Raw genomic sequence first — 11,479 nt, 5'->3', positions numbered from 1 at the left:
TTAACAGATCCATGTAGTCATTTGAAATAATTGAGAATCTCCAAAAAATTTTACATCCATAGTTAAGAAAAATATTGAGAAAGTAGGAAAATGAGAAAAAGTGAAAAATTTTTGGATATCAGAGATATCATAAAACTAATAAAGTAAGTTATATAAGAACACAGAGCTCAAAATTTAAAAAAAATAGAAAATCCAGAGAAAAAATAAAAGGCATGTTCTACTTAAATAATCATATCAAAATATCTCAACATTTGGCTAAGGCATTGGGCCTTGCAATCATGGGCACTTCTTCAGCCCCAGGACAATTGTCCGTTTTAGAGCTGCTATCCCAGAGAATCCCATCAGAGCCTTCTTTATGTCTTTGTTCCTCAGGCTGTAGATGAAGGGGTTCAGCATGGGTGTGACCACAGCATACATCACTGAGGCTACTGTACTTGCATGGGAGCTCTGGGTAGCAGCCGAGCTAAGGTACACTCCCAGGCTTGTACCATAAAATAAGGAGACAACTGAGATGTGAGATGCACAGGTGGAAAATGCTTTATACTTGCCATGAGCTGATGACATTGCGCATATAGAGGAAACAATCTTAGAGTAAGAGTAAAGGATCCCAAGAAAGGGACCACCAGCCAGCAACATAGCTGCAAAGTACATCACCATGTTATTGAGAAATGTGTCAGAACAAGCAAGTTGTATCATTTGATTGAGTTCACAGAAAAAGTGGGGGATTTCCTCCTCTGTACAGAAGGACAGCTGCAACACCATGGAAGTGTGTAACAAGGAATGCAAGACACTGATGATCCAGGACACAAATAACAGCAGTCCACAGAGCAAGGGGTTCATGATGACCATGTAATGCAGGGGGTGACAAATGGCAACAAAGCGGTCATAGGCCATCACACTCAAGAGGAGGACATCCAACACCGCAAAGAGTGAGAAAAAGTACATCTGAGTAATGCAGCCTGAATAGGTGATTGCTTTGCTCTGAGTCTGAATGTTCCATAGCATCTTGGGGATGGTGGTGGAGGTGAAACAGATATCTACAAAGGACAAGTTGACCAGGAAGAAGTACATGGGTGTGTGGAGGTGAGAGTCAGAACCAACAGCCAGGATAATGAGCAGGTTTCCAAACACAGTGGTCAAGTACATGGAGAGGAAAAGCCCAAATATGGGGCACTGCAGTTCTGGCTCTTTTGAAAATCCCAGAAGAAGAAATGCTGAAATTTGTGTATCATTGACTGACTCCATCTGGTGGAGGTGACTCTAGCACAGGGAAACAGAACATGAATAGTTTTGAAACAAATGGGTGTTGCTCACATTGTGGAAATGTTACAACATATATTTACTAGTCAGAAACTAATTTCAATATTCTGTGAATGGATCTGGACCTCTTGAAGGGATACCTGTTTCCTCTCTGATTAGAAGTTTCCATCCTGACATCAGATGTTCCCCAAAGATCAGGTATTGTATGGTTTGAATAAGAAATTATTTCAAGCATTTGGGGAATATATAGTGTCAGTCGTGTTTCCGGTATTTCCTAGTCATAAAGTAGAGGGTGCTGAAAAACAAAAGTCCCTATAATTCAGTGATGCTGATAGGATAGAAGCAGATATAAAGATTAAATAATCCTAGGAGGGGGCCAGATACTATGAAGAACACAGAAGCAGTTTAAGAAGAGAGTGGATGGGTGTCAGGTTGGGTGTTCAGTCAAGACTGGCTAAGAAGGTGACATTTGAACAGACACCTCATAGAAGAGAGGGTGGATGATTGGAGGTCTTCCTGGCAGAGGAAATATCTGGTGCAAAGTCCCTGAGGAAGTGCTTCTGTCAAAAAATCAAGGGTCAGATGGGAGCCAGTGTTCAGGGAGAAAGGACAAAAGGCAGAGTGATGAGAAGTGGTGGTAGTGAATTTCAAAGAATCATGTGGCCTCATAGCTGCTTAAATTTCAAGACACAGGGACTTCCTCATTCACACTATGTACCTCTTGGACTTCATGAATCTGGTTGCAGTAGCGTCCTGTCAATTAAACACATCCCTCCTTAGTATCATCTGTTGATCAAATTTTGCATGTGTTTTAAAAGGGTCACCTTGAAGTAGAGGAACCCATGTATCCCCATTCTGAGGACCATTCTCACTCATCAGGGTTCCCCCACATGTGTATGCATACACACACACACTGTCACACACACACGCTATCACATACACACAACTGCACATCATATCCTCCCAAAGGATATTACTTCTATGTCCTTCTCTTCTCCCCCCCAGCCTGCCCCAACACCCCATTTAGGATATGAACGCATACACATCAAATTACCTTTCCCATAAGGAATGTAGAAATAGTACTCAGAAATTCCTATTCATAGTTTCCCAGGAACAACTCATCTTGGGGCACAATTTTTGAATGGCCACTTTCTGACCTATTTATAAAGGAACAAAAAACTTGTGTTCAATAAACAGACTGAGAGTGACAGGAAGAGAGGGACATAAATAAATTGACATAGAGGGAATGAAAAATAAAATGAGACAAAAATGGGGAGGGAGCAAAAATATAAGAGATGGAAATGAGGGGGGAGCAAACCATAAGAGACTGTTAATTTTAGGACACAAACTGAGGGTTGCAGGAGGGCGGGTGAATTGTGGGGTGGGATAAAAGGGTGATGGGTCTTAAGGAAGGTCCTTGATATAATGATCACTGCGTGTTACATGCAACTGATGACATCACTAAATTCTACAACTAATTATATAATATGTGTTAATTAAAATGAATTTAAATATAAATAGATTAATGCAAATGATATTAAAAAATAAAATGATATAATAAGCTTCAGGCATCCTAAGAGAATGTGAGGAAGGAAATCTTCCCTGGGGTTGGTAGCATCCAATCCTAGTTTTATCCCATTTATACTTGGCAAAAATAATAAAACCAAAAATGAATTTGTCCACAATACAAAGTAGTGATGTCTTTATGGTGTGAAATACCTTACAAATTGAACATCACACAATAAAAACAAATAAGAGAATTAACCAACCCATCAAAAATTTGGGCATCTTTATTACTAAACTTCAGATACCTTAGATTTTTTTTCTCTGCACCTTTTCCACATTCATTTGACCAATTGTTTTTTATTTGGTTTAATAGAGGATGAGGTGAACACTTTATCACTTTTCTTATGTGACATGTTTATTCTTTATTTGCTTTCTTAGCCTTTGGGTTTTAGTCATTTTCTTCACAAGTCTGTTAAGCACCACTACTCACAGTTCTGTTTCTTGTCCAACATGGAAAGGCTTCCCCAGACTCTGTAAAATCCTACACACCCCATACCATCTATCCTCTTCCTCTGAATACTCTTCATGTGACTTATCCAGGGACATTATTTCATACTCACATTTTATCTCACTGCACTCTTGTCTCTCACTCTGATGTAAGGAACAAAGGAGCAGGGATTTCACCTGTGTTGTTCACATTTTCCTTTATGGGTGTAGATGTATATGCACTTAAAAAGAAACAAATTCAAGAAATTGAGACATTATGAGATACAAGGAATGACACAAAATCAAACCAGGTTAAAGGGAGCAGTTTCAGTACAACTCTATTCAACAACATTGAAGGGAGTTTAGAGAACTAACTGAAATATGATCTACAGGAGCAGTGACTTCATAGAATTGACATGGACAAACAATAAAATTCCCCATGACTTTGAAATGAAAGCATATTACACAAAAAAGTTTTTAAAAATTTTTGGAACATAGCAGATTCTCTTTTAGTTTATGTTGAATGAATCAGGAACTAGGTCTCAGTATACACATGAACATTTAATATGTGATAAAGATGCATTTGGATTTAGTTGGAAAAGATAGGATTGTTGATGGAAGTTGGCACAGATAGCTTTTGACATGGAAGGAAGTGCAGTCATTCCTTATCTTGCACATCTCACAAAAATCAGAAGGAGTAAACCCTCAGTTTAAGAGTAACCATTCCATTTTAGACGCACATCTAGAAAATACATATAAAATCCACAGCTGGGCAAACTATCATAATTGAGGCAAAAAAAACTCAGAAATAAGAAGACTGAAATATTTAACTAAATAAAATGTGAAAATATTTTATTGCAAAAAATATCTTACTAAAAATCAATAGAGAAACTGTGATTTACAACAATTAATTGAAAGGCTGATAATTATAGATAAATAAACATATAATATATGGGCACATAACAATAATAGACAAATAAACCTGGTGATCAAATATAGCAATCTTTGCTTGAGAACACTAATGGTTTGAAAACTCAAGAAAGAAATCTCTTTCACACCCCTCACCCTAAGAAAATACTCTGGGGATATCACATTGGTTAGGTTGGAATCCTTAAACAAGTAACAAAGGAGTACTTTCCAATTTTGTTGTCAGAATTGTGAAGTGTTACAATGTGTTGGGGAGGCTGGGTACCTAGCTGGCTCAGTTGTTAGCGCATGGGACACTTGATCTTGGCATTATGAGTTCAAGTCCCATGTTGGGTGCAGAGATTACTTAAAATTAAAAGAAAAATACAGATATGCTTTAACTCAGGGTTTCTCGATCTCACGCTATGGACATTCTGGGCCAGATCCTACTCTGTGGTGGGTTGTGTCCTATGCATTTTGGGTTATTTAAAGCATCCCTGGCCTCCACACAACATTACCTAGTGTGATAGCCCCAAAATGTCTTCAAACATTGCTAGATATTCCCTGAAGGATGGAATCAGCTTTGGTTGGGAAACATAGTTTTAACTATTTAAAAATATTTTGTAGCATTTATACAAGTGTAAGGAGAAAAAAAATGAAAGAATATCTTAAGTGTAAGAGGCACAGAAAAAATAAAATACAAAAAAAGAGTGGAACATCTAACACATACACACACAAAAACCTAATTCCTAACATTAAAAAAAAAAAAAAAGAAAAGAAAGAAAAGCAGAGCCACACCATGACATGTCATGCAGGCATTGAAGTAATGAATTAGTGTTCCACTTGGTTGACTAGAGGGACATGTATAAGGTACTCCTGAGTCACAAGGACTGGGGAAGAAAAGCTAGAAAAAAAGATTTTGCCAGAACATAAAGAGTACTTATGATATGCATAGGTCTCTTTTTATACATTTGAATTGAAAGTGTGTGAATATGTTAGTGTGCATAATACAGGACACTTTTAAAAGAAATGAAAATTTTTGGAAGAACAGTGAAAATGCACTTAGGTTAAGTAGAGTGGCTTATAAAGATATATAGAACAAGATGGCTTATGGAAGGTAAAGGTGATTCATGTTAAACATAAAGAAGAATGCCTTCCATGTGATAACATTTCTATTTTAGAAATATAGGTCCAATAATAAAAGGGCAAAAGGAACAATAAGGAATACAGAGACTTGAACACTAGTTCAATATGTATAAAGGGTGATTTGTGAGGAATAAGTATGCATTCACTTTCATTTTCCAGAAAGCAAATAATCACAAATGAAGCATATTAAGGTAACAGATTAATTATTTCACACACAAAAAAACAAACAAACAAACTACAGAAACAAACAAACTACAAAAAGCAGTGAAAGGAATATATTGTGATTAGGTCCCAGACTTTACCACACAATACTCTCACACATTCTGCACAAATACATCTACACATACATAAAAAAGTAAAATGGCAAGTAGCTAATTGGTGAAATAAATAGCAATATTTTGCTTGAGAGAATGTAATAAGAAACAGGAATAAAACTACTCTGACCCCACTATGCAAAAACCAAGGACTCCCAGACAAAATGTCAACAGAGAAAGTGATTTGGCTAGCTAACCCAGAATTTAGGGTCACAGGTAATGAGGTAATTGTAAAAGAAGCTCATTAGCATACACTTATGCACATAATCCTCTTAAAATTTTTCATTTGAATACTCAAAGGAAGCACTGTGATATGTATGTTTCATGCATTACCCTTGTAAGAATGTAACTCTGTGGGGGCATCTGGGTGGCTCATTGGGTTAAAGCCTCTGCCTTAAGCTCAGGTCATGATCCCAGGGTCCTGGGATCAAGCCCCCACATCTGGCTCTCTGCTTCACAGGGAGCCTGCTTCCTCCTCTCTCCCTCTCTGCCTACCTGTGATCTCTCTCTGTCAAATAAATAAATAAAATCTTAAAAAAGAAAAGGAAGTTACTCTGTGAATTCTGTTCTCAGGATTTTAATCATTACTAGAGAAATGTAGTCTCCTATGTCTCGTCTTAAAAATGACATGTCCTCACTTCACTGTATATCCCTTTACAGCTAATACTTGACTTTTCTACTCTGGTTAATTGCAAAGATCCTTGGTCTTATGTTCTATGTTAATGCTTCCCATCCCCTGTCTATTTGGGCTTCCATTAGTATGATTTACTTGTTAAAGTTGAACCTTGTATTTCTGAGTTCAATATTAACTTCTATATTTAGCATTATTAAACACATTATAAACACATAAATGAATAATTAATAAATGTCTTGATCAATCTAGCAAACAGTCACAGCAAACTCTCAGCTCTGGGCTAGGCTGGATTGGCCCTCAGATGACCTCAGGTAAATGCTCTTGACTTTCATTCTCTTGACCTTCTCCTGCCCTGTCCCTCCTGGGCAGCAGAACTCATCTTGATAGGGTGTCTGAGAGGAAGGTCTCTACATGGAAATAAAAATACCTGTCTGACTGATAGACATTGGAGGATAAAGCTCTGTCCCCAGATAAGAGAGCAGGGATGGGTCAGACTCCAGTGCTCCATCCAGACTTAGAACTGCACAGAAAAAGACCAGGTCTTGTCCATTCCAAGGTTGTCCACCCTGTGGGACTGTAGCAGAGGACTTATTTACAGCTGCTTTGTTCTGCTCATTAGGCACATTTTCCTCTTGTTCCTCCCACCTTTAGGCACATGAATTCCCTATGGGATGTTGGTGTGGACAAAAAGGAAATTTTTCCTGTTGATTTCCTGTTCCTAAGAGATTGGGTAATAAGCAAGGTGAAGTCAATTCTTTTCTTACTCTTCTTTTTAAAGATTTTATTTATTTGATAGAGACAGTGACAGAGGGAACACAAGTAGGGGGAGGGGGAGAGAGAGAAGCAGGATTCCTGCTGAACAGGGAGCCCCAATGCTATGACATTTGCCTTTGAGAGATCTAAACTCCCAGCACCTTATCCCGATCCTGAGTGAAATTTTTCTCCTGTTTGAGACTGAGGAATTGGTTTTGACTAGGTCTCTTGGGTTCTTCAAAGAATTGACTAGTGGTGGAGACGCAATCCCTGCTATCTCTAGAAATTTACTTTCCTCTTTTTCAACAAAGATTAAAAGTTTCTTCCTTTATATAAAACCTTGGGCCCTACACTCCTTGGGTTCATGGACATTTTGCCAAAACAATTAGGAATTTCACTATTCTACCTCAAGTTCAGAGCTATGGTACTATAAAATGTTTGTTGATTATAAGAGATGTATTTAGATCTTTAGATCTGAGTTTAGCACCTTATATGAATTGCCTGATTTAGGGCTGCCTGGGTGGTTCAGTGGGTTAAGCCTCTGCCTTCGGCTCAGGTCATGATCCCAGGGTCCTGGCTCTCTGCTCAGCGGGGAGCCTGCTTCCTCCTCTCTCTCTGCCTGCCTCTCTGCCTACTTGTGATCTCTTTCTGTCAAATAAATAAATAAAATCTTAAAAAGAAAAAAAAATTGCCTGACTTAATTTTTATAGAAGCCCATTCTGTGAGGAAGCACTAGTGTGAGCTCCATTCCCCCATGAAGACAGGAGGCTTGTGGAATTTAGTGATCTTCTCTAAACTATCATTGCAGAAATGGATGGGTGTTGACTGCATCCTGTCAGGGTTCTCTCAGTTTTCAAACTCTGTGCTGGTGGTCCCAACCAGAGGTGATTCTCTACCCCTGACTATATCTGGCAAAGTCTGAGGGAAGCTGCTAAACACCTCCACTGAGTAGAACATCTTCCAACACAAATAATGACCTTGCCTCAAGGGTCAAATTGAGAATGTTAGAAAAACATACTCTAGACCAGCACTTCTTCTCCAACTTCAAAGTACATAAGAATCACCTAGTATTCTGTTTTTTTATTCCTTTTCAGTGTAACAGTTTTCATTGTTTAGCACTGAACCCAGTGCTCAATTCAATCCGTGCCCTCTCTACCACCTGAATCACCTGGTTCTCCCAACATCCCACCCCCCGCCCATTCAAAACCCTCAGATTGTTTTTCAGAGTCCATAGTCTTTCATGGTTCACTCCCCTTTCAATTTCCCTCAGCTCCCTTCTCCTCTCCATTTCCCCTTGTCCTCCATAATATTTGTCATGCTCCACAAATAACTGAAACCATATGATAATTGATTCTCTCTGCTTGACTCATTTCACTCACCATAATCTCTTCCAGTCCCGTCCAGGTTGCTACAAAAATTGGGGATTCATCCTTTCTAATGGAGGCATAATACTCCATAGTGTATATGGACCACATCTTCTTTATCCATTCATCCGTTGAAGGGCATCTTGGTTCTTTCCATAGTTTGGCGACCGTGGCCATGGCTGCTATAAACATTGGGGTACAGATGGCACTTCTTTTCACTACATCTGTATCTTTGGGGTAAATACCCAGTAGTACAATTGCAGGGTCATAGGGAAGCTCTATTTTTAATTTCTTGAGGAATCTCCACACTGTTCTCCAAAGTGGCTGCACCAACTTGCATTCCCACCAACCACCAGGCTCACCCAACCTTCCACTCCCTCCCCTCCAAAACCCTCAGTTTTTTTCTCAGAGTACAGAGTCTCTCATGGTTTGTCTCCCTCTCCAACTTCCCCCAACTCCCTTTTATCTATTGAAGGACAACTTGGCTCCTTCCACAGTTTGGCTATTTTCAACATTGCTGCTATGAACGTTAGAGTGCCAGTGCCCCTTCTTTTCACTACATCTGTATCTTTGAGTAAATACCTAGTAGTGCAATTTCTGGGTCATAAGGGAGCACTATTTTTAACATTTTAGTGAAACTTCATACCGTTTTACAGAGTGGCTGTACCAACTTGCATTCTCACTAACAGTGTAAGAGGGTTCCCCATTCTCCATATCCTTGCCAACATCTGTTGTTTCCTGTATTGTTAATTAGTGATTATACTGGTGTAAGGTGATGTCTCATTCTGGTTTGGACTTGAATTCCCCTGGTGGCAAATGATGTTGAACATTTTTTCATGTGTCTGTTATCCATTTCTATGACTTCTTTGGAGAAGTGTCTGTACATGACTTCTGCCATTTTTAAATTTTTTTTAATTAAAAATATTAATGCATCAAAACACAGATAAACATAACAAATACTTTGGCAAAACATGCAGAATGCATGTTTTCTAGGCAGGTAATTATAAAGTGAATAAAAACATTTGTTGACCATTTTATTTTGTAAGAGCAGATCAATAATTCAAGAAAAAATATTGACTTTTTTACCAAGTTAAAACAGAATTTTAAGTTTCCATGCACAGAGTTTGATATTAAAGATAACTTATTTATTTAAATTTATCTTAATTTTATTTATTCTGCCGATTTTTTGACTGGGTCATCTGATGATCTGAATAGACCAATAACTAGTAATGCAGGAAATATAAACGGGGGTTCTATAAAAAAGGAAAAATCCTAAGAATATAATTGAAGAGAAATATAGAGACAATCTACAGAAAGAAAGACTTCAAAGGTAACTTGATGTCAATAAAAATGTATCTCTCAATAATCACTCTCAAAGTGAATGGCCTAAATGCACCCATAAAACAGCACAGGGTTGCAGATTAGATAAAATGATAGGACCCATCCATATGTTGTCTACAAGAGAAACATTTTGAACCTAAAGATACACCCAGACTGAAAGTGAAGGGATGGAGAAGCATATTTCATGACAATAGGCCTCAAAAGATGACTGGGGTAGCGATTCTCATATCAGACAAATTAGATTTTAAACTAAAGACTGTAGTCAGAGATACAGAAGGACACTATATAATTCTTAAAGTGACTATCGACCAAGATGATCTAACAATTGTAAATATCTATGCTCCTAATATGGGAGCAGACAATTACATAAGAAAACTGTTAATCAAGATATAGAGTCATACTGATATGAATACATTAATAGTAGGAGATCTTAACACGCCTCTCTCAGAAATAGACAGATCATCAAAGCAAAAAATCAATAAAGAAGTAAGAGCATTGAATGACACATTGGACTGGATGGACCTCATAGTTATACAGAACATTCCACCCTAAAACAACAAAATACTCATTCTTCTCAAGTGCACATGAAACCTTCTCCAGAATAGACCACATACTGGGTTACAAATCAGGACTCAACCGATACCAAAAGATGGAGATTATTCCCTTCATATTTTCAGATCACAATGCTTTGAAACTGGAGCTCAATCACAAGGAAAAGTTCACAAGGAAATCAAACACCTGAAAGCTGAAGACCACCTTGCTAAAGAATGCTTGGATCAACCAGGAGATCAAAGAAGAATGGAAACAATTCATGGAAACCAATGAGAATGACACACTTCAGTCCAAAACCTATGGGATGCAGCAAATGCGGTCCTAAGGGGGAAATACATAGCCATCCAAGCCTCCCTCAAAAAAAAAAAAAAAAGAAAAAGAAAAATCCAGAATACACCAGCTGTCTCTACACCTTAAAGAACTGGGGAAACAACAAAAAACCAACTCCACACATAAGAAAGGAAATCATCAAGATTAGAGCAGAGATCAATGAGGTAGAAACCAGAGATACAGTAGAACGTATCAATGAAACTAGAAGGTGGTTTTTTGAAACAATCAATAAGATCAATAAACTATTGGACATACTAATCCAAAAGACAAGAGAGAAAACCCAAATTCATAAAATTATGAATGAAAAGGGAGAGATCACAACGAACACCAAGGAAGTAGAAACAATCATCAGAAGTTATTATCAACAGTTTTATGCCAATGAGCTAAGCAACCTAGATGAAATGGATGCATTCTTGGAAAATGATCAACTCCCAAAATTGAACCAGAAAGAAATTGACAACCTAAATTGACCAATATCTAGTAACGAGATTGAAGCAGTAATCAAAAACCTCCAAAAAAGTGCTCGCTTCGGCAGCACATATACAAAAACCTCCAAAAAAAAAAAAAAAAAAAAAAGAGCCCGGGAACTGATGGATTCCCTGGGGAATTCTACCAAACTTTCAAAGAAGAAATAACACCTATTCTCCTGAAGCTATTTCAAAAAATTGAAGTAGAAGGAAAACTTCCGACTCTTTCTACGAAGCCAGCATTACCCTGATCCCCAAATCAGGCAAAGACCCTATCAAAAAAAAGAATTTCAGACCAATATCGCTGATGAATATGGCTGCTAAGATTCTCAACAAGATCCAAGCAAACAGGATCCAACCGCACATTAAAAAGATTATCCACCATGACCAGGTGGGATCCATCCCTGGGCTACAAGGAAG

At 38.0% G+C, this 11,479-nt stretch overlaps 1 protein-coding gene across 1 annotated transcript; it reads right to left on the bottom strand.

Annotated features, from left to right (window-relative positions):
• Window positions 1–276: 276 nt before the first annotated feature.
• Window positions 277–1,245, bottom strand: LOC101689521 (olfactory receptor-like protein OLF4). The gene has a single exon (XM_004782127.1). The coding sequence runs from the start codon at window positions 1,243–1,245 to the stop codon at window positions 277–279; it is 969 nt and encodes a 322-aa protein (XP_004782184.1).
• Window positions 1,246–11,479: the final 10,234 nt, after the last annotated feature.

The sequence above is a fragment of the Mustela putorius genome, unplaced genomic scaffold, assembly GCF_011764305.1.
Source record: "Mustela putorius furo isolate JIRA1106 unplaced genomic scaffold, ASM1176430v1.1 tig00000095_pilon_pilon_pilon, whole genome shotgun sequence".
NCBI classification, from domain to species: domain Eukaryota; kingdom Metazoa; phylum Chordata; class Mammalia; order Carnivora; family Mustelidae; genus Mustela; species Mustela putorius.
The sequence above is the reverse complement of the archived record's forward strand: the minus strand, read 5'-3'. Positions and strand labels throughout refer to the sequence as shown.